Here is an 18,676-nt window from a genome sequence, read left to right as displayed (position 1 = left end):
AAATTGGTTACCACCATCACTAGGATTTCGCTCCTTCCACTGATCTCCCCTAGTTATCGTTACAGACTTTTCATTCCTTTCTCCTTTCTCTCTTTTCGCATGGCTTCCTTCTCCCTCCCACACTAACCGTAGCTAACTTATTCCTCCATACAAACGCACTTTTCATAACCGTCAACCCAACCGAAAATGACAACCGCAAGATCCATCATCCCACTCCTCAACCGCCTCATCTCCAGATCTCAACCGTCCAGATCCGTAACCTACATGCACCGTCCCGGCGATGGCTCCCCTCGCCCGGTAACCCTCATACCGGGAGACGGCGTCGGGCCTCTGGTCACCGACGCCGTGGAACAGGTCATGGAGGCCATGCACGCTCCGGTGTACTTCGAGAAATTCGAAGTGCACGGGACCATGAAGAAGTTTCCAGAAGAGGTTCTGGATTCGATTCGAAAGAACAAGGTGTGCATCAAGGGAGGTCTGGCCACGCCGATGGGCGGTGGCGTGAACTCCCTGAACGTGTATCTAAGGAAGGAGCTTGATCTCTACGCTTCGTTGGTGAATTGCTTCAATATGAGAGGGTTGCCGACGAGGCATGAAAATGTGGACATTGTTGTGATTAGAGAGAACACTGAAGGTGAATATGCTGGCCTTGAACATGAGGTTGTGCCTGGTGTTGTTGAAAGTCTTAAGGTAAAATTCTCTTAACCCTAATTTGATTCTTTGTAGTTGAGAAATTACGTTCTGATTCGATCATTTTTATGTAAAAATAATAGTTAAAAATAATTAGATTAGATACTAATTTAGCGGACATATTAAATTATCTAACAATTCTTATTTATTGACCATACATAAAGATAACTAGATAACTGTATGTAAATTTCTATTTTTTTAAGTGGATGTATGTGTGTGTGTGTGTGTGTTTACGAATGGTATGATGAAGGTGATAACGAAGTTCTGTTCGGAGAGAATAGCATCATATGCATTCGAGTATGCGTATCTGAACAACAGAAAGAAGGTGACAGCGGTGCACAAAGCAAACATAATGAAGCTAGCAGATGGTCTGTTCTTGGAAGCATGCAGAGAGGTTGCACAAAAGTATCCTGCAATCCAATACAATGAAATCATTGTTGATAATTGTTGCATGCAGCTTGTTTCAAAGCCTGAGCAGTTTGATGTCATGGTACATTAAATAATAAACTTTTATTTAATATGTAACTTATAGAGTTTATCATGAAGCTATTTAATTTCCACATTATTTGTAGGTGACTCCCAATCTTTATGGAAATCTAGTTGCAAATACTGCAGCAGGCATTTGTGGAGGCACAGGAGTCATGCCTGGAGGTATATGTAGTTTACAAGGATTATATATATATATAATGCAAAATTTTGTTACATTACTAAACCTCAAAGGGGAAATTCAATATTTAGGCATTGTATTAAAGCACAACTTAGCACAAACCAATAAATAAATAAATAAATAAAATGTTTGCTCACATTTTTTTAAAGAGATACATTTTAGAGAACATCTCTATCTCATTTTTTAGTTAAGCATCTCTGTAGTATTTCTCTTTTTTAGTTAACTTGTAATGGTAGTTAGCGGGAAATGGATCTTCTCCATTTTTTTTATTTGAAGAATAAAATGTGTTCTCTCACCTTTAATTCTATAAGTGGGATCAGAAATTAATAAGAGAGAACAATGAATAGTGAGATCAAATATTGGACACTATCTAATTTTTTTTCCATCCAATTTTTTTTCATTGAAAAAGATTGACTCCCTATTTTGTCTTTTAAATTAAACATATTTAAATTTTGAGTTAAATTGACTGAATTTGATTAATTCAAAAAAAAACGGATTAAACGGACTAGTTTACGAGTTAAATAGGTAATTTGTAATTTTTTTGTATTTTTCAAAAAAATTAATATTTTTGGCTAATATTTTTTTTATTTGATTCTGAATATTTGGTCTATCAACTAAAAAAATATTATTTGTTTAAAATTTTTGACCTATTTTTTATCAAAATATTTTTTAAAAAATAAAATAAAAAAATAAATGAGTTAATCCATTTAATCTATTAGATTATTCATAAATAGTTCAAGTTGAAAATTATAGTCCATAAATAAAACAAATTTAAACCAACTGACCCATTTAACAGTATGAGCCCCCTAGATTGTACTTGATGAATGTAGTTACTAGTTAGTTGTCCCCCTATATTGTACTTGATGAATCAATATAGTTAGTTGTAGTGTTCATTTTAATTAACATTTAATTTAACTAGTGTGGGTCTCTCTGATTCATAGGTTGATTTTTACTAAAATGTTTGGAATCATAGTTTGGGAATCAAGGATGTCTTAGTTTGTTAAATAAGATAACTTTGTGTTATTGTTTGTCTAGCATTATTACTCAATTTTTATTATTCTCCAAACAGAATTAAAGAAAAAAAGAATCGCTTTAACATTTTTCTTGTGGTAGGTAATGTTGGTGCTGAACATGCTGTGTTTGAGCAAGGAGCTTCAGCTGGAAATGTTGGAAAGGATTCAATTGTTGCACAAAAAACAGCAAACCCAGTTGCACTTCTTCTCTCTTCTGCAATGATGCTTAGGCATCTTCAGTTTCCTGCATTTGCTGACAGATTAGAAACTGCTGTTCAAAAAGTCATTCTTCAAGCAAAAGTCAGAACAAAGGATCTTGGAGGATCAAGTACCACCCAAGAGGTTGTTGATGCAGTAATAGATGCTTTAGATTAATTCTAAAATTATTTGCTTTTTTTCTTTTTACCAAAAAAAAAGGTGTTAGCCTAAAATTTTTTAAAATAAATGTCGTTTTCAATTTTTTTATTACGTTGAAAAATTAATCCAATTTTTGAAGTAGTTGGATATTTTTCAACGTCAAAGAAAATGACATTTATGTTTAAGGTGAAAAAATATTTTAGTTTTTGTTTCTTACTAATTCTTTTTTCTACATTATTTTTTTTGTCGCCTCACAAAATTGAAGATAGCAAATTTTAATCCCTACAATAAAAATGTTTGTGCAAATGCAACACAGAAAGTCAGAAAATGATGTATTGGATACTCTTTTATGATCCTTGAAGATTTTATAGAAAAGAAATTATTACTATTTATTTCCAAGTTCTAACTTCTATAATTAACCATTATTATTTGTTGATTATTATGGTTCATTTAGTGTTTATGGTTCTACTTAATCATGCATATAGTCGTGCCTTGTGCAATATAATGTGAAAAATGAATTCTAATTAATATAATTAAGGAAAAGTATGAGGAGCTAATGCAATATTTATACAATGTATATAATGAAGGTTTATAGAGTATTAGAGATATAATCATTAGTGTTGTCTTTTTTCATCAGCTAAAACTTTTGGAATGAGTGATATCATGACATGATATTAGAGTACTAGATCCGAAAGATCAAGAATTCGATCTTTGGTGAACCCAAAATCAATTTAAACTTTTGAAAAGATGTTTATTATCCTTATTATCCCTAGTACTCAGATTGTACACATTGTATAAATAGTCCATTGTCTCTCTAACGTGACTTATTAATTAATTAACTAATTAAGAACTAATTAGCCAACTTTAGGAAGCTATGGACAACTCTCAAATCTCAAGCATAGTGTGCAATGAGTAATTACTAATTACTATGTTTCATATATAGGGTGGCTTGTGGGGAATGGGCACCTTCTAGCTAGTCCATTTGTTAGTTGATTTTTTTTTTTTCGGTGTCTATTATTTATGTTAGTTGATTGAATTGTATTAAATCCCTTGATAAGACGTATTTTCAAGTAAAACTTTTTTTGGTAACCGAATACAAGGTTTATACAAGTTGATAACGATATTTAAGGGTTTCTTTCTTTTTTTTTTCCCCCTTTGCTCGACAATTATATTATAAGTTAAGAAAGTTAAATGGTTGGATGAGTTAGATTTGGTTACATAGGTTAAAAAATTTTCAGAGCAAAACCCACCAACAAAAGATAAATCTACCTAATTAATTCAACTACTACCAACAATAATATAATACAAAGTGTAAAATTTGACCATTTATTCATCTTCTACATGGGAAAAAAAAAGATCAGAAGAGCTCTCCTTATAGTTGTTATCCTTATTTAGGGTGGACAATTTATTGGATTGTGGATATACTCGGACGGATTCAGAAATGATATTATTGGGGGCAATAATATATATAATATTAAAATTTATGTAAAAAAATTATATAATATAAGATGTATTACAAAAATATATCGACAGAAAATATATTTTAAAATAAAAAATATATGTGTATACTTTTTACTAACGAAGTGGTCGATTCTTCGTATCATAAAATTCACTGATAATGGAATTTGTGTCAAATTTGTCAGTAATTTTCTTTTCAATATAATTAAAAGACAATTAGCAAAAAATTCATCTTTTATTTTGTTTCTAAGTTATTTTTCACAATATTCATAGTTGAAACTTGAAAAAAATCTCTTAATTATAGCAGTTGAACAGAGAAAATTAATATCAAATGAATAAAAAAAGACCGCCACAAGAAAAAAAAAGAATTCACTTTATGAGATTCAAAAATTTTTATTTAATTAAAAAATATTAGTAATAATATCTTTTTCAAATTTTTTTAATATTGTTACTTATTTTTTAGATATTAAAAATTATTAATATTTAAATTAGATTAGACTTTTATTTATACTAGACTAAATACTAAATAAATTTTTTTAAAAAAATTAAATTATATACATAATAACTTATTACTATTAAAAAAAGTTGGGGGGTCGAGGTCACCACTCGCTCCTTATGTCCGTCCTTGGTCATGAGTAATTTGATATGTATGTTTTGAAGCAAGTTGTCGTATATTATTTTTTCTAGACATATCTAAATATTATTACGTATTAATGTGTCTAATTTTATTTTATATTTTATAATATTTTAAAATTTATATATCATCTTATCTGGTATTATATCTTATCTCATATTGTATTATATTCTGTATTTATTTGTACATTATAGCCATGGACACATTTAAGGAATTGGTTAAATGTCATTTTTGATGAGTCATGTTGTCTACCCACAATAGGTGTGTTGGAGTGTGTTACGTTATTTCCAAATTAGTGTCAGAGAAACAAATTTGTTTTCATAGTTAAAAATATAATTCACTCATATTTTGAAGCGAATTTTTGTAAATTTATTTAAAAATAATATTTTTTATTTTTTAAAATTAGTAACTTTATGCTAAATGTTTTTTTATAATTTTCTTATGCCAATGGCAATTAATTAAAAAATAATAAAAATATTAGAGATCAAACTTCAAATAATATTTTTAAAAAAATGGACTGAATATATAAATTATTTATTAGTTATTAAAAGATAGTGCATTTTTTTAAACTGGTACAATTTTAATTAGAAAACTAATATACCATTTTTTTAAAAAGTTATTTTATCAAAAGAATTAAACTATTTAAGAGATAAAAAAATAATAATTTTTAACAATTTTGATTACAAAATTAATATACTATTTTTTAAAAAGCTATTTTATCAAAAGAATTAAACTATTTAAGAGACAAAAAATAATAATTTATTCTCAATTAAATTTTGATACAATTACATGGATGGTTGATTTTTATACCCTTAGAAGACAAGGGAGGAAGCAATTTTAAATGCACTTTAATTTTCCAACTGCTTGATGGTTATCCCATATATATAAAATAAAATAATTCATAAAAACATATCACTAACCCAATAAAGTGAAACAGAGCTAGGCTTGTGTGGTGTACTACTAAAAAACCTTATGGATTTTGCAACATTAAGATCTATGAATGGTGGTGGTGGTGGCTTGATTTGTGCCTTCAATTTTTCCAATGGGGTAAGCAATACTTTTCCAAGATCTTCTTGTTTTCTTCACCAACATATGAACCATAAAAGGTTCATCATGATGAAGTTGTGTAATAATGTTATTCTAAGGCACTATTATTATTCCAATAGTAGAAAAACACAAATAATATTTTCAGCTCATAGTTCCCTTAACAATAATTCCCATTATCCAAATGATGATGATGATCAAGGATCATCGATGGAGGGTGTTGTTTTTTGTGATGCAAATTCTTCTCCTTTGACTCCAATAAGTTTTTTGGAGAGAGCAGCAAGGTTTTGTGGAGAAAGAACATCACTTGTTTATGGTTCTTTGGAGTATAAATGGAGTGACACATATCAAAGGTGTTTGAAACTTGCTTCTTCTCTCACTCAGCTAGGGATCTCACCTGGTGATGTAGTAAGTCTTCTCCTTTAATTTATGTCTTTTTAATTTATTATTTATTTAGTATTATGAATTTAATTTTGATGCGTTGTGAGTGAAAAATTATTTTACACGTACATAAAAATAATTATTTTTTATATTGACTGCGTGAATAATAATTCAAGAATTGTGATTGTACGATTGTGTAAAATATTTTATACTGTCAGTATATGAAAATTAAACTCTTACTACTATATATCATATAAATTCTTAATGTCTAAAATAATTATTATTCTTATAGCATAAGGTGATACTTAAGCTTATGTTTGATAAATATAAAGATATACAGACAGAAAAAAATTAAAAAAATCCTATCTTTTTATCATTCACATGAATGACGATCTACCTTCTTTTAATATTATTTCTGAGGAATAAAAATTTCTGTATTTCTGTCTATTGTTATGTCTAGTTGTCTACCGTTTTGGAATATAAAACATCTACACATTTCTATCTTTCAGCCATAATTTTTTGTTTTTCCAGTATTTTACTCTTTCTAATATATTTTTATCTTTACATTTTTATTTTTATATTTGTATTTTGTCACAGGACAGAAACCAAACGAAACTAATTAAGGATTAAATTGAGCATTAATATTTTGGTTTTAATATGTGAAGATATTTTTTTATAAAAAATATTATAATTAAAAACGGTTAGATAATTTAATATATTTGAATAAATTTCTTAACACAATATACATTCACATCCTAATTATCATTTTCACATAAAATTATTATTTATAACTATTTTTATTTTAGAAAGATCTTTCACTAAACGTGTCAAACGGTTAATTCACCCCAAATTATATATTAAATATATACATGCTCTAAAATAAAAGTCTAACCCATTTAAGAAAAAATCGTGAGTTAAACGGCTAGTCCATTTTTTTTTTCTAAATAGAAAAGTTGTAAATTTTTAATTAAAAGCAAGAAAATCAATCTTGATGAATTATTTAAAATAATTAATTTGAGTAAGTTCGTGGCCATTATTATATCTTATCTTTCATGTTCAGATTGCATTACCTATTCTTTCCATTATTTTATGTGCGACAAACTATGTGCTAGTGGGTATTTTTTAATCCTCATGTTATTAATGTTTTGTATTTAGGTGATGAATTAGCTTAATATATGTAAGTGGATTTAAGTGGCCAAGGTATTAGATATGGCTGATACTGTAAGGTTTTATTTTTAGATAATATGCTAAATTCATAAACTCAAAACACTAAATTTTTAAAGTGGTATTTTAAATTTATAATTTTTTATTATTTTAGTCTTTTAAAATTAAAATTATTTATATTAATTTTTGAGATTTAATTTTGGACATCAAATTAGTCTTTAAACTCTTTTTAGTACTAAATTAAGTAAACTAAATGTTGAATTTGGACACATAATAAAATGTCGTTTCGTTTTGCTACTTAAACATGACCAAAAAAAAAAAAGAGTATATATGATGTATAAATCATTATATTTTTATTCATTTTTTAAAACAATCTTATTTTTGTCTTATTTAAAATTTAAAATAAAAAATAATATTTAGCTATGTGTCTAACATAATAAGTAAGAGTTATTAAACTAATTCAACACTCCGATTATTGACTCAAATTAGAAAGAATTTAGAGATGAATATAGTGTCTAAAACTGAATCTCAAAAATTAGTATAGTAAATTTTAAATTTGAAATACTGAAATGATAAAAGTAGTGAATATTAGAGATTTAGTCTAAACTCAAATCTTATTCTTATTGGCTATATGCACATTGTTTGAATTGAAATTTCGAGATTTGGATAAGTATGGATAGATAACAACAATATTCAATAATATAAATAATGAGATTAAAAAAATAAATTAATTTTAAATTTAATTAGTGATATGAATAATTAATATCTAATAATAATTAAAATTAAAATTCATTGTTTATATTATTTAAAAAAATTATTGGTTATTTAATAGGAAATAAATCTTCTCAATTTTTTTAATAATTAAAAAATAAAGTGTGATTTTATACCATTAATTTTATAAGTAGAATAAAAAATAAATATAAAAAAACAATAAAAAATTTAAAATCACGCTTTAGCTCTCAATTTTTTTAAGAATTAGCATAATCCTTTTGATTTGGCCCTCTCTCTTATCTATATTATCTATACATAACATGCAACACGTGGCTTCATTGATTTCCTTATCTCACTACCAAACAAATCATTGGAAAAAAAAGTGATCATAATTGTGATGAGTTACTAGCTAGGTCTTACTTTGATGATTCTACTCAGAAACCGATAAACTCATCACTTTCACTATGTTTTCATTGTCACATGACACGTTAAAACACTGTTAAAGAGTGTCAAGTGTCAACTATACTAGTTATCCACAACCATGAACCAACTTTTCAAGAACATGCATTGGACAAGTTCTCTTAGGAATTCAAGAGCGACCCTTTTCATTTCATCGCATAAATCACTTAAATTTTGCAACTTTTCCAAAGATCATAAGGATCAAGGATCATGGGAATCAATGGAGGGTCTATTCCACTGTTCTGCAAATCTTGTTCCTCTGACTCCATTAAGGTTCTTGGAGAGAGCAGCAAGGTTTTGCAGAGAGAGAACATCACTTGTTTATGGTTCTTTGGAGTATAAATGGGGTGAGACACATCAAAGGTGTTTGAAACTTGCTTCTTCTCTCTCTCAGTTGGGGATTTCCCGTGGTGATGTTGTGAGTTTTGTTTATTACTTTTGTCACTTTGTTTACTTTGATAACTTCTCAGTATATTAGAGTTAGAAGCTGTTTCTGCTTCTGATTTTGTTGTGAAAGTCCTGAAAAGTTGTATCTGTTTCATCCACAGTTTAATATTTTAGGTTTTGGTAATTGATTAACTATTAAGTCAAAGTTTAATAAATAGCATTTAGAGGCCTGAGACTTCTATAATCATCTTGATATTTTTGGATTTAGATGTTAGGAGATTTATATAAAACTGGTTTAATGCAGATATTATTTATTATGATATGCCTAGTGGCTGTTATTGCTGTTGAATCTTGTACTAAGAAAAATATTAGGAAGCATCCTTAAACTCTTTAAGGTGAATGGATTCAATCATTGATGCTATTGTATATTCAATGTTGTTTTGAAACAGGTTGCAACATTATCACCTAATGTTCCAGCAATGTATGAGCTGCATTTTGCAGTCCCAATGGCTGGAGCCATTATCTGCACCTTGAATTCGCGCCTCGACGCATCCATGGTTTCAGTCTTGCTGGAGCATTCACAAGCTAAGATCCTCTTTGTAGACTACCAACTGCTTGAAGTCGCGCGCAGCGCATTGGACCTGCTATGCAAAAGAACATCTTCAAAATTGCCAATTCTAGTCCTAATTGCTGATTCTGATTCTGATTCAACAATTGACACTTCTTCAATCAGTTATGAGTATGAGATGCTACTAGCAAATGGTGAAAAAGGGTTTGAAATAGTTAGGCCAAAGAGTGAAATGGATCCTATAAGTATTAATTACACCTCTGGCACCACATCAAGGCCTAAAGGAGTAATTTTTAGCCATAGAGGCGCGTATTTGAACTCGCTCGCGACAGTTCTACTCTTTCGAATGGATCTCTTCCCGGTGTATCTATGGACAGTTCCTATGTTCCATTGCAATGGATGGTGCCTTCCTTGGGGCGTGGCGGCACAATTTGGAACCAATATTTGTCTTAGGAAGGTAAAGCCAAAGGACATTTTTGATAATGTGACAAATTACAAGGTTACACACTTGGGGGGAGCTCCTACAGTTCTTAACATGATTGTGAACTCTGCTTCATTCGATAGGAAGCCGATCGATCACAAGGTATTGGCTATGACAGGTGGCTCTCCTCCGCCGCCTCAGATCATCGCCAAGATGGAAGAGCTCGGATTCACAGTTTCTCACCTCTATGGCCTCACAGAAACATATGGCCCAGGCACTTTTTGTGTCTGGAAGCCTGAATGGGACTTACTTGCGCCGCAAGAAAGATCAAGATTGAAAGCAAGGCAAGGAATTCCACATGTTGGCTTGGATGAAATTGATATCAAGGATCCGGAAACAATGGAGAGTGTTCCAAATGATGGGAAAACAATGGGGGAAGTTATGTTTAGAGGGAACACAGTGATGAGTGGATACCTTAGAGATTTGAAAGCTACAAAAGAAGTTTTCAAAGATGGTTGGTTCCATAGTGGTGATCTTGGTGTGAAACACCAAGATGGATACATAGAAATCAAGGACAGGTTGAAGGACATTATAATCTCCGGCGGGGAGAATATAAGCTCGGTCGAGGTGGAAACTGTTTTGTATAACCATCCAGCCGTGCTTGAAGCAGCAGTTGTTGCCCGGCCGGATAATCATTGGGGACAAACTCCGTGCGCATTCGTGGAGTTGAAAGAAGGGTATGATGATATGGATTCTCAAGAAATAATCAACTTCTGTAGGGATCATTTGCCACATTACATGGCACCTAAAACAGTGATTTTTCAAGATATACCAAAAACTTCAACAGGGAAGATACAAAAGTATGTTCTTAGAGAGAAAGCCAAGGCATTAGGAAGCATTTCTTAACCCACCCAGTTAGTTATAATTAATTGTAATTGATTCACATGAAAGGTGTTCTGCACAAAATTCAATTCATAGTGTTAATCACTGTTATTGACTATCATATGCTTATTTTGAATAAAAGAAATTAATTTGTACCTTTTATAAGGAATTCTTTATAAGGTTTAGTTCTCTGCTAACACACTCGATGCTCATTCTTTCTTTTGGTGACTCCACAGAACAAGCAAGTCCAATTCTAAAGAGTGAATACAAACATTTCTTTGCTGTTGTTCCTTCTATTTCTATGGACAGAAGAATTGGATCTACAATCTGCAAGAGTTTATCTGGAAATGCCATCCTTACATAGCTATGGAGATTGTGACCAAGTTGAAAAGTTTCCTCAGTAGGTCTTCTTCCTGTTAACATTTCCAAAACAAGAATCCCAAAGCTATACGTGTCGCCTTGTTTCGACACCTCTGAACTCATTCCATACTCTGCAATATGTTGTGAATTGGTTAATACATCTTAAGAAACAAAGTTGTTAAATTTAAATCACTCTTTTGAAGATGACATTATACCTGGAGGAGTATAACCAATAGTACCATTTATTCTGGATATGATATTTTGCTTATAAGATTTGTCATTGATTTTTGACAGAAATCTTGCAGATCCAAAGTCACCAACATGAGCAACCATGTTATCATCTAGAAGAATATTGCTCGGCTTTAAATCGCAATGAACAATAGGCTGCGCGCATTCGTAGTGAAGATAACTTATTGCTGAAGCAACATCAATTAGAATCCTTATTCTTTGGTTTAGACTCATCAAGGTTTTTGGCACTTCAAATCTTTCAATATCTGGATGCAACCATTTATCCAAGCTTCCATTTTCCATGTATTTGAACACCAGAGCTTTGAATTCTCGGCCGTTGTGATCTGTACTCGAGCAACAGGTTAGAATCTTAACCAAATTTCTATGGCTAATGTGTTTCAGTGCATTGCATTCGGCCATGAAACTCGCTCGAGCTCCTTTCTTTTGAAGGTTTAAGACCTTTATAGCTACAACTTTATTAGTCGAGGCGAGATTGCCTTTATAAACAAAGCCGAAATTTCCAGACCCTATCAAGTTGCTAGCTGAGAAACCATTAGTTGCTTGGTGAAGTCTTTGATACGACACCTTTTCAAATAAGTCATTTAATGCTGATGAATCTGAAATTGGTTCATTCTTTCTTATCCTCATCATATAAGCAACAAACATAGAACACAACAGAACAGGAAAAGCAACCATAGAAACTATCATCACTGCTATGTCCTTGAAACTATGATGTCTTGGTTGTTTTGAACCATGGCATGGTGGTAACTTCAGCTCAGAGATTCCTCCACAAAGCTTAACATTACCAAATAGTGTTATAGCAGTTGAATTTCCAAACACACCTTTTCTTGGAACTTCACCATCCAACATGTTGAAAGAAACATTTAGGTATTCTAGAAGAGATAGATCTTGTAGCGCGGTTGGAATCGATCCAGACAAGTTGTTTCTTGATAGGTCTAAATGTTGGAGACTCTTCACCATAGCCAAAGATGAAGGTATGGTTCCATTGAATGAATTACCTTGTAAGTTAAGGTACTCGAGGTTTACCAACTCTCCAATATTCTCAGGAATTTCGCCAGACAGATAATTTTTCGAGACGTCCAACTGACGAATAAATTTCAACAGGCTTACTTGTCCAGGAAGGTATCCGGTCAACGAGTTTTCGTACAAGTTTAGTAGGACTGTCAAAGAAGAAAGACCTATAACTTCTGGGGGTATGACTCCACTAAGATTGTTAGTTGCAAGGTCTAGAATTTCTAAACTTTTGCAATTTCCTATACTTGGAGGAATGTTTCCTCTTAGCATATTGTTTGAGATTCTTAGCTCAAGCAATTGGCTAAGGTTCCCTATAAAGGGTGGAATTTGTCCTGAGATTTTGTTATAACTCAAATCCAATCTTTTCATTGTTTGAAACTTTACAAATGTTGTTGGAATTGATCCTATAAAAAAGTTGAGTTCCATGGTAAGGACATCTAAATTAATGTGATCTCCTAAAGTGGTAGGAATTTCTCCAAACAATAGGTTATCACTAAGGTATATTTCTCTGAGCCGGTCGGAAAAGTTGGCTATATTTTCTGGCAAACGGCCAGCGAAATTGTTGGCGGATATGTCCAATATTTCCAACTTACTACAATTTTGCAAAGATTCTAAGAACTCAGAGTCCTTAAGTGAATAACTTCCTAGATAGTTGGAACCAAAATTCAACCACCAAAGATCATGCAACTTTGCTAGACTTGGAACTTTCCCTAAAAAACTATTATTAGTGACATCAAATCTTCTAAGAGAGGTTGCATTGGTGATTGAAACAGGGATTGAACCTGACATTTGGTTGCTTCCAATTTCAAAAAGTTGGAGCCTAGGGAGGGAGAAGAACATGTCGGCCGGAAGAGAGCCGTTAAAGTGGTTGTTCGTGGCCGATATGTAAGTAAGAGATGACACATTGTAAAGAGAATAAGGAAGCATACCACATAATTTGTTGGAAACCATACCAAGAATTTGCAAATGTTTCAAGTTGCCAATGTTTTGTGGTATCTTTCCCTCCAAGTTGTTATATGAAAGAGAAAGAACAAGAAGGGATGAAAGATTCCATATGGAATATGGTATCTTCCCTGATAAATGATTCTTGGCCAACCATAACCATTGAAGTTCTTTAAGAGAACCAATCTCCATTGGTATTTTTCCACTAAGATTGTTCCCTTGTAAATATATACGCCTGAAAAAACATATATATATATTATGATGATTAGAAAAAAAGTAACACAAATATTATAAATACACAAATACTCTTAACACAAGTACACAACAATTTCAAAACAAAATACACATACTTTTGAATACTTGCTAGATATTTTTTGTGTTGTACAGAAAGTATTTTCTATTAAAAAAAATTACTAATCAATAAAAGTGAAGCGTATGCTTATGTAGGGTGAAAAATATAGCCAACTAATAATTAATCTAAAAATATCTAACACTATAATATCTTTAACAATACCTAAGTTCCAAACAACTTGTTAAGTTGGTTGGAATTTCTCCGGCCAGCGAGTTATTGGCGAGAAAGAGTAGTCGCAGCCTAGACAGATGACCAAGTTCTGGCGGAATCCCGCCGTAGAAATTATTGTTTTGAAGGTTGAGAGTTTGTAAAGAAGAGAGATTGCCAATATGGGGTGACATGAACCCTTGCAATTGATATCCTTCTAAGTTCAACTCCAAAACTCTTTGCTCTCTTTTGCTACATGTGATTCCATGCCAATTGCAAAAGTGGTTGGAGCTATTCCAAGAGGTTAAGATTTTATGAGGGTCATTGGATATAGCTTCCTTGAACTTGAGCAGTGCGTTAAGCTCATCATTATTATTGTTGTTGTTTTCTATTGCTAGAGAAAAAGAAGCTATGTTAGATTGAAAAAAACAGAGCAAGTTTATGGTAAAGGAGAAAAGAAGAAGCTTCATTTTATTGAGAAACATGTATCTTTAACCTTTGTTGATTTTGTGTTTTTGTTTTTGGCTCTAAATTCTGAAGAAGAGAGCCTCTATGTGTGTATATATATAGTTGAAGACTTAAAAGTTCATTGATTTAAATAACTTTCTAGGTCGGTTCTTCTTTATTTGTTTTGACTTCAAATTTGTTTAGTCTTATGTCTTCTTTTGCTTTCTTTGTGGTTTTCATGAATTGCACTTCCCATCCTAGAGGTTAGGCAACATTACATTTATAAGACATGTCAATTATAAAATTAGTGTATTAATACTAATTTATATCTGCAATTCGAGAGGTTAAGAACTAATTATCTTATATCTATTTAAACGTTTGTTGTTAGTTAATGAGTTGTTGCATATATATAAGGTGAGATTCGAAACTCAATACTTATTTAAACGAACAAATAAATCAATTATTCGACCAATTTAAATTAATTTAAATAATAAGTATTCCTTTTTTTTTTCTTGTCATGGTCAATGGTCAATTTGGACTTCAGGCAGAGTAGCAATAAGCTGCACTACCAATTTTTAATGTATTTATTCATTCTAAATTTCTAATAGTGCTTATAAGTGCGTTCACTTTTGATACCATTGAGATATTTTATTTAACAAATAAAAACTCTTGTAAAACTTTTTAAAAATTTCGGATGATAAAAAAGACAAAAAAATCATTGGGTCCACCTTTAATTCTCAGATAAATCACTATATATGATGTCATATGCTTTTAATTAATTTGTTGCTATCTTCAACTCTAAAATGACCACGTTAGCAATTATTTCACCTTTTTAACGAACCTCTTCTTCAATAAGCACTAAGGATCTGTTTGGAAGCTTCAAAAATTTTTTTTTGAAGTTTTCGACTTATAAAAAATTATATTAATGATATTTTGTATAATTTTTTAAATATATTTTTAATTTTTTAAAAAATTATTTAAAAACTTTTAAATTTAATTAAATTATTTATCTAAATTGGCTCCAAATCAAAGAAATAATATAATACATCATGAACATATTCACATATTAGTATATTACTAATATTTATAACTTTTTTTTCATATAACAACACATTTAAAAGTGATTTTAATCAACTTTTTAATTAATATATAGTCAGAAAATAGATTAATTAAAAAACATATAACATACATCATATAATCTTATGAGGTAGATGTATTTTATTGTTCAAGTTGAGTGAGTGGCAGGATATTGGTTGACATCAAGACTTATTATAAAAGGGTAGGAAATGGAGCCACAATAAATGTGATTACCAATTTTAATTCCACTTGTTAATGATAATTTGGGATCATAATAGTGAGCAATTGGGTTTCCTTCCAAGTCAACAGCTATAACTCCTCCATTCTTGGCAAAACTTGGATTCATTATATACTTTGAAAACATCATTACAGCCTTCCGAATGAAAGGGTATTTGTATGCTAATTCCATTCCAGCTGTAAATTCCTGTAATTCATTCACATTTAACCAACATTTAGGTATTAATTAATTAATAATTTAATTTGTATGGAATTTCAGTACTCTCTATAGATAATTTAGTTATTTAATTTATTTTATCCAAACATTTAATTATGAGTAAATATATATCTAAATTAATCCCAACAAATTTTACATTTGAGATTTTAGTCCTCAACAAATTTTCTTACTTTGAAGTTTCCAAAAATTACTTTTAATTATATAGATTGATTTTTCTGTGGCTTTCAATAAAATTTTTAATATGCATACTAGATAAATAAATAATTAAAAAAATTATTATAAAATAATAAAATCTCAAAAAATCTTATTATAACATAAATTAACCCTTCTTTAATTAATTTTTCTGAAAATAATTTTAAAGTAATAAAAATTTATACAAAATTAAAACGTTGGATTTAAAAATTTTTAAAGACGAATTTAAATATTTATTTTTTAATTATATATCATCTATTAGTAAAGTTATTATTTTTTAATTATATAACATAGAATAGAATGAGTAATAATAATGAAGCTTAGGGTTGGTACTATTTTACCGTGGCTATTCCAATCCAATAGTTTCCTTGTCCATCATAATGAATATTATCAGGAGCACCAGGTAGGTCACAAAACTTGTCAATAGTACCTTTCTTAGGGCCTTGTATGTAATATTTCTTGCACTTCATCCTGAACAATAACCACCATACCCTTATTAAATAAGTGTGATTTTCATCACATACTCTTTAAGTAGAACAAAAGAAAATATGTAAAAGGGAAAAAAATTATACGATAAAAATTCACACTACTTTATCACATACAATGAAGAATAATAAAGCATTATAAGCATAAATACTACTACATGCCCTAAATGAAATATACATGCATACTATATATTATAAGATAAAGTACTGCTTTAATCTCTCACGATTATATTAAGTCTTAATTTTATTTCTAAAATTTAAAATATTTTATTTTTATTTCAAATATTTTATTTTAATTTTTTTATAAATTTATTTATTTTCCAAAAATACCCTTTTTTCTATTAGAAAAAAAATAATAATTGTGATGATGGTTGTAGTGATTTGAAAACAAAAGAGATAGAATAATAAAAAAAAATACAAATAAAAGAAAAAAAAAGAATATTTTAAAAAAAAATTTGACTTGAAAACTAAAATAAGATAAAATATTGGGATGAAAATAGAGCATACGTTTCAAACATTAAAAACGAATTAGAATTTAGCATAAACATTAAAATTAAAACAGTATTTTTTAAAATATTATATTAATTTTTCAGCTGTATCTACCTGACTATAATTTATAACCAACTATATTGAATATTGATATGATATGCATCTATCAAAAAGTGATAATAATGATGAAAAAAAAAACAGAGAAATTAAAGAAAAAGTAGTGTTATAAACAGCAAATTAAATCCACACAAAATAAACTCACAGAAAACTTTCACAGAAGATGACAAATTGTTGATCTGGTGAGACAGCAACACCATTGGGAAAGTAGAGATTATGAGCAATCACTTTTGTTTGGTTTGTTGTTGGATCATAACTGATGAATCTACCATGAGGCTTACCCTCCAACAAGTCTAAGAAGTGGTCCTCTAAAGAGTATTTGTAAGTAGCATCTGTGAAGTAAATAATTCCATCTTTTGCCACATCAACACCATCCGTTAATTTGAATTTCAATCCATCAACTTCATCTGTTACAACCTCTACCTTCTTATCCATTCTCACCCTCAGCAATCCCTATGCATCATTTTATTTAAACAAATATCTTCACTTTCTAGTTTGTAATATATATAATTTTGATTTAATTTTAAAATTTTTATATTACGATTTTAAATGAGTTAGTCCATTCTAATTTTTTTTTAGATGGAATAGTTTTCCGATTTAAATTTATTATAATTTCATATTTTATGCGTTTATTTTATTCTTTTGATTTAATAGAAAATATCAATTTTCTCTGTTTTCCATAAGATATAAAATATTTATGTATGTCTTTTTTGTCTTTATTTAATTTTAAGTATTCCAATTTTTTTAAATGATAAAAAGTTAGATAAATTTTAATTTAAATATAAATAATTTTACCTCTTTTTTAAATATACCTCTTTTTTAAATAAAGTTATTCTATTTTATCCCTATTTAATAAATAAAAGCATTAAAGTTGTAAAATATGAATAAAAAGTTGTTCTTAGAATGTGATTATTAAGAAAATAAATTATATGTTATAATTAAACAAGCTTGTATAAATGATTAAAAATTCAATGTTACCTAAATATTTTACACCTGATAATTATTTGTAAAAAATAAAAATTGAAATTAGACATTATTTAAGTATGAGTTCTAGGAAATTAACCATTTTTTCAGTGAATATCAAAGTAACTTTTTAAAAATTATTTATTTTAAATTATTTATTTTAAACTAAAAATTCTAAAATTTAAATTTTAAATTCTCTAAAAATTAAAAATTAATTTTACAATAAAAATATTAATTAATATTAACTAACTAAAAATTAATTTCATACGCTTGTTAGAAAGAAGTATATATATATATATATCGTACGTACTACTATATTACGTACGTACTACTATTTCACTATTTGTTTAGGTCCGAGACTTATTAACTCTCAAAGTACAGGTCCACGTTTAAGCATTTAACAACCATTAATGTTAGCTGCGCTACCATATCCATCGTTATCACATGAATTTTTTCTTTACTTTTTAATTATAATATGGCTAATTAAGGTCTCCATGCAAATCCAATCCCCAACAGCTTTTATATTAGGGATTAATTGACATGTCTTCTTAA

At 29.5% G+C, this 18,676-nt stretch overlaps 4 protein-coding genes across 7 annotated transcripts; 2 read left to right on the top strand and 2 right to left on the bottom strand.

Moving 5' to 3' along the window:
- Positions 1-186: 186 nt before the first annotated feature.
- Positions 187-2,745, top strand: LOC127745761 (isocitrate dehydrogenase [NAD] regulatory subunit 1, mitochondrial-like). Of its 2 annotated transcripts, none has more exons than XM_052259481.1 (4): positions 187-690; positions 953-1,180; positions 1,263-1,341; positions 2,471-2,745. In XM_052259481.1, exons 1-4 carry the CDS (start codon positions 187-189, stop codon positions 2,743-2,745), a joined length of 1,086 nt encoding a protein of 361 aa, XP_052115441.1. The 2 variants fall into 2 exon arrangements, with proteins under 2 accessions (XP_052115441.1, XP_052115439.1); XM_052259479.1 differs by having other exon boundaries at positions 941-1,180.
- A 2,984-nt stretch (positions 2,746-5,729) lies between these two features.
- LOC107476021 (isovalerate--CoA ligase AAE2) lies at positions 5,730-11,199 on the top strand. 3 transcript variants are annotated; one of them, XM_021136821.2, is made up of 3 exons: positions 5,730-6,271; positions 9,415-10,691; positions 11,073-11,199. In XM_021136821.2, the coding sequence occupies exons 1-3, from the start codon at positions 5,792-5,794 to the stop codon at positions 11,098-11,100; spliced, it is 1,785 nt and encodes a 594-aa protein (XP_020992480.1). In that variant the 5' UTR covers positions 5,730-5,791; the 3' UTR covers positions 11,101-11,199. The 3 variants fall into 3 exon arrangements, with proteins under 3 accessions (XP_020992480.1, XP_015951237.1, XP_015951245.1); XM_016095751.3 differs by lacking the exon at positions 11,073-11,199 and having other exon boundaries at positions 9,415-10,997; XM_016095759.3 differs by lacking the exons at positions 5,730-6,271; positions 11,073-11,199 and adding an exon at positions 8,425-8,996 and having other exon boundaries at positions 9,415-10,996.
- Positions 9,470-15,267, bottom strand: LOC127745757 (probable LRR receptor-like serine/threonine-protein kinase At3g47570). Its single transcript, XM_052259459.1, has 4 exons — positions 13,916-15,267; positions 11,412-13,636; positions 10,993-11,327; positions 9,470-9,606 (listed from the first exon to the last, which is right to left on the bottom strand). Exons 1-3 carry the CDS (start codon positions 14,383-14,385, stop codon positions 10,996-10,998), a joined length of 3,027 nt encoding a protein of 1,008 aa, XP_052115419.1. The 5' UTR covers positions 14,386-15,267; the 3' UTR covers positions 9,470-9,606; positions 10,993-10,995.
- Positions 15,268-15,497: 230 nt separating this feature from the next.
- LOC127745768 (protein STRICTOSIDINE SYNTHASE-LIKE 6) lies at positions 15,498-17,711 on the bottom strand. Its single transcript, XM_052259494.1, has 3 exons — positions 17,307-17,711; positions 16,412-16,541; positions 15,498-15,848 (listed from the first exon to the last, which is right to left on the bottom strand). The coding sequence occupies exons 1-3, from the start codon at positions 17,594-17,596 to the stop codon at positions 15,573-15,575; spliced, it is 696 nt and encodes a 231-aa protein (XP_052115454.1). The 5' UTR covers positions 17,597-17,711; the 3' UTR covers positions 15,498-15,572.
- Between the last annotated feature and the right edge of the window lie 965 nt (positions 17,712-18,676).

The sequence above is a fragment of the Arachis duranensis genome, chromosome 1 (genome assembly GCF_000817695.3).
Source record: "Arachis duranensis cultivar V14167 chromosome 1, aradu.V14167.gnm2.J7QH, whole genome shotgun sequence".
In the NCBI taxonomy this organism is placed as follows: Eukaryota; Viridiplantae; Streptophyta; class Magnoliopsida; order Fabales; family Fabaceae; genus Arachis; species Arachis duranensis.
This window is presented reverse-complemented; position numbering and strand designations above follow the sequence as displayed.

Bases quoted from the DNA above. Each gene is read 5' to 3' on its own strand.
- LOC127745757 (XM_052259459.1), bottom strand. From the start codon at position 14,385: ATGTTTCTCAATAAAATGAAGCTTCTTCTTTTCTCCTTTACCATAAAC. The intron at 13,637-13,915 runs GTATTGTTAAAG...ATGTTTTTTCAG, and splicing joins ACAAGTTGTTTGGAACTTAG to GCGTATATATTTACAAGGGA. The intron at 11,328-11,411 runs GTATAATGTCAT...AACATATTGCAG, and splicing joins TATTGGTTATACTCCTCCAG to AGTATGGAATGAGTTCAGAG.
- LOC127745761 (XM_052259479.1), top strand. From the start codon at position 187: ATGACAACCGCAAGATCCATCATCCCACTCCTCAACCGCCTCATCTCC. The intron at 691-940 runs GTAAAATTCTCT...GGTATGATGAAG, and splicing joins GTGTTGTTGAAAGTCTTAAG to GTGATAACGAAGTTCTGTTC. The intron at 1,342-2,470 runs GTATATGTAGTT...TTCTTGTGGTAG, and splicing joins CACAGGAGTCATGCCTGGAG to GTAATGTTGGTGCTGAACAT.
- LOC107476021 (XM_016095751.3), top strand. From the start codon at position 5,792: ATGGATTTTGCAACATTAAGATCTATGAATGGTGGTGGTGGTGGCTTG. The intron at 6,272-9,414 runs GTAAGTCTTCTC...GTTTTGAAACAG, and splicing joins GGATCTCACCTGGTGATGTA to GTTGCAACATTATCACCTAA.
- LOC127745768 (XM_052259494.1), bottom strand. From the start codon at position 17,596: ATGGATAAGAAGGTAGAGGTTGTAACAGATGAAGTTGATGGATTGAAA. The intron at 16,542-17,306 runs GTGAGTTTATTT...GTTATTGTTCAG, and splicing joins ATCTTCTGTGAAAGTTTTCT to GATGAAGTGCAAGAAATATT. The intron at 15,849-16,411 runs GTAAAATAGTAC...AATGAATTACAG, and splicing joins ATTGGATTGGAATAGCCACG to GAATTTACAGCTGGAATGGA.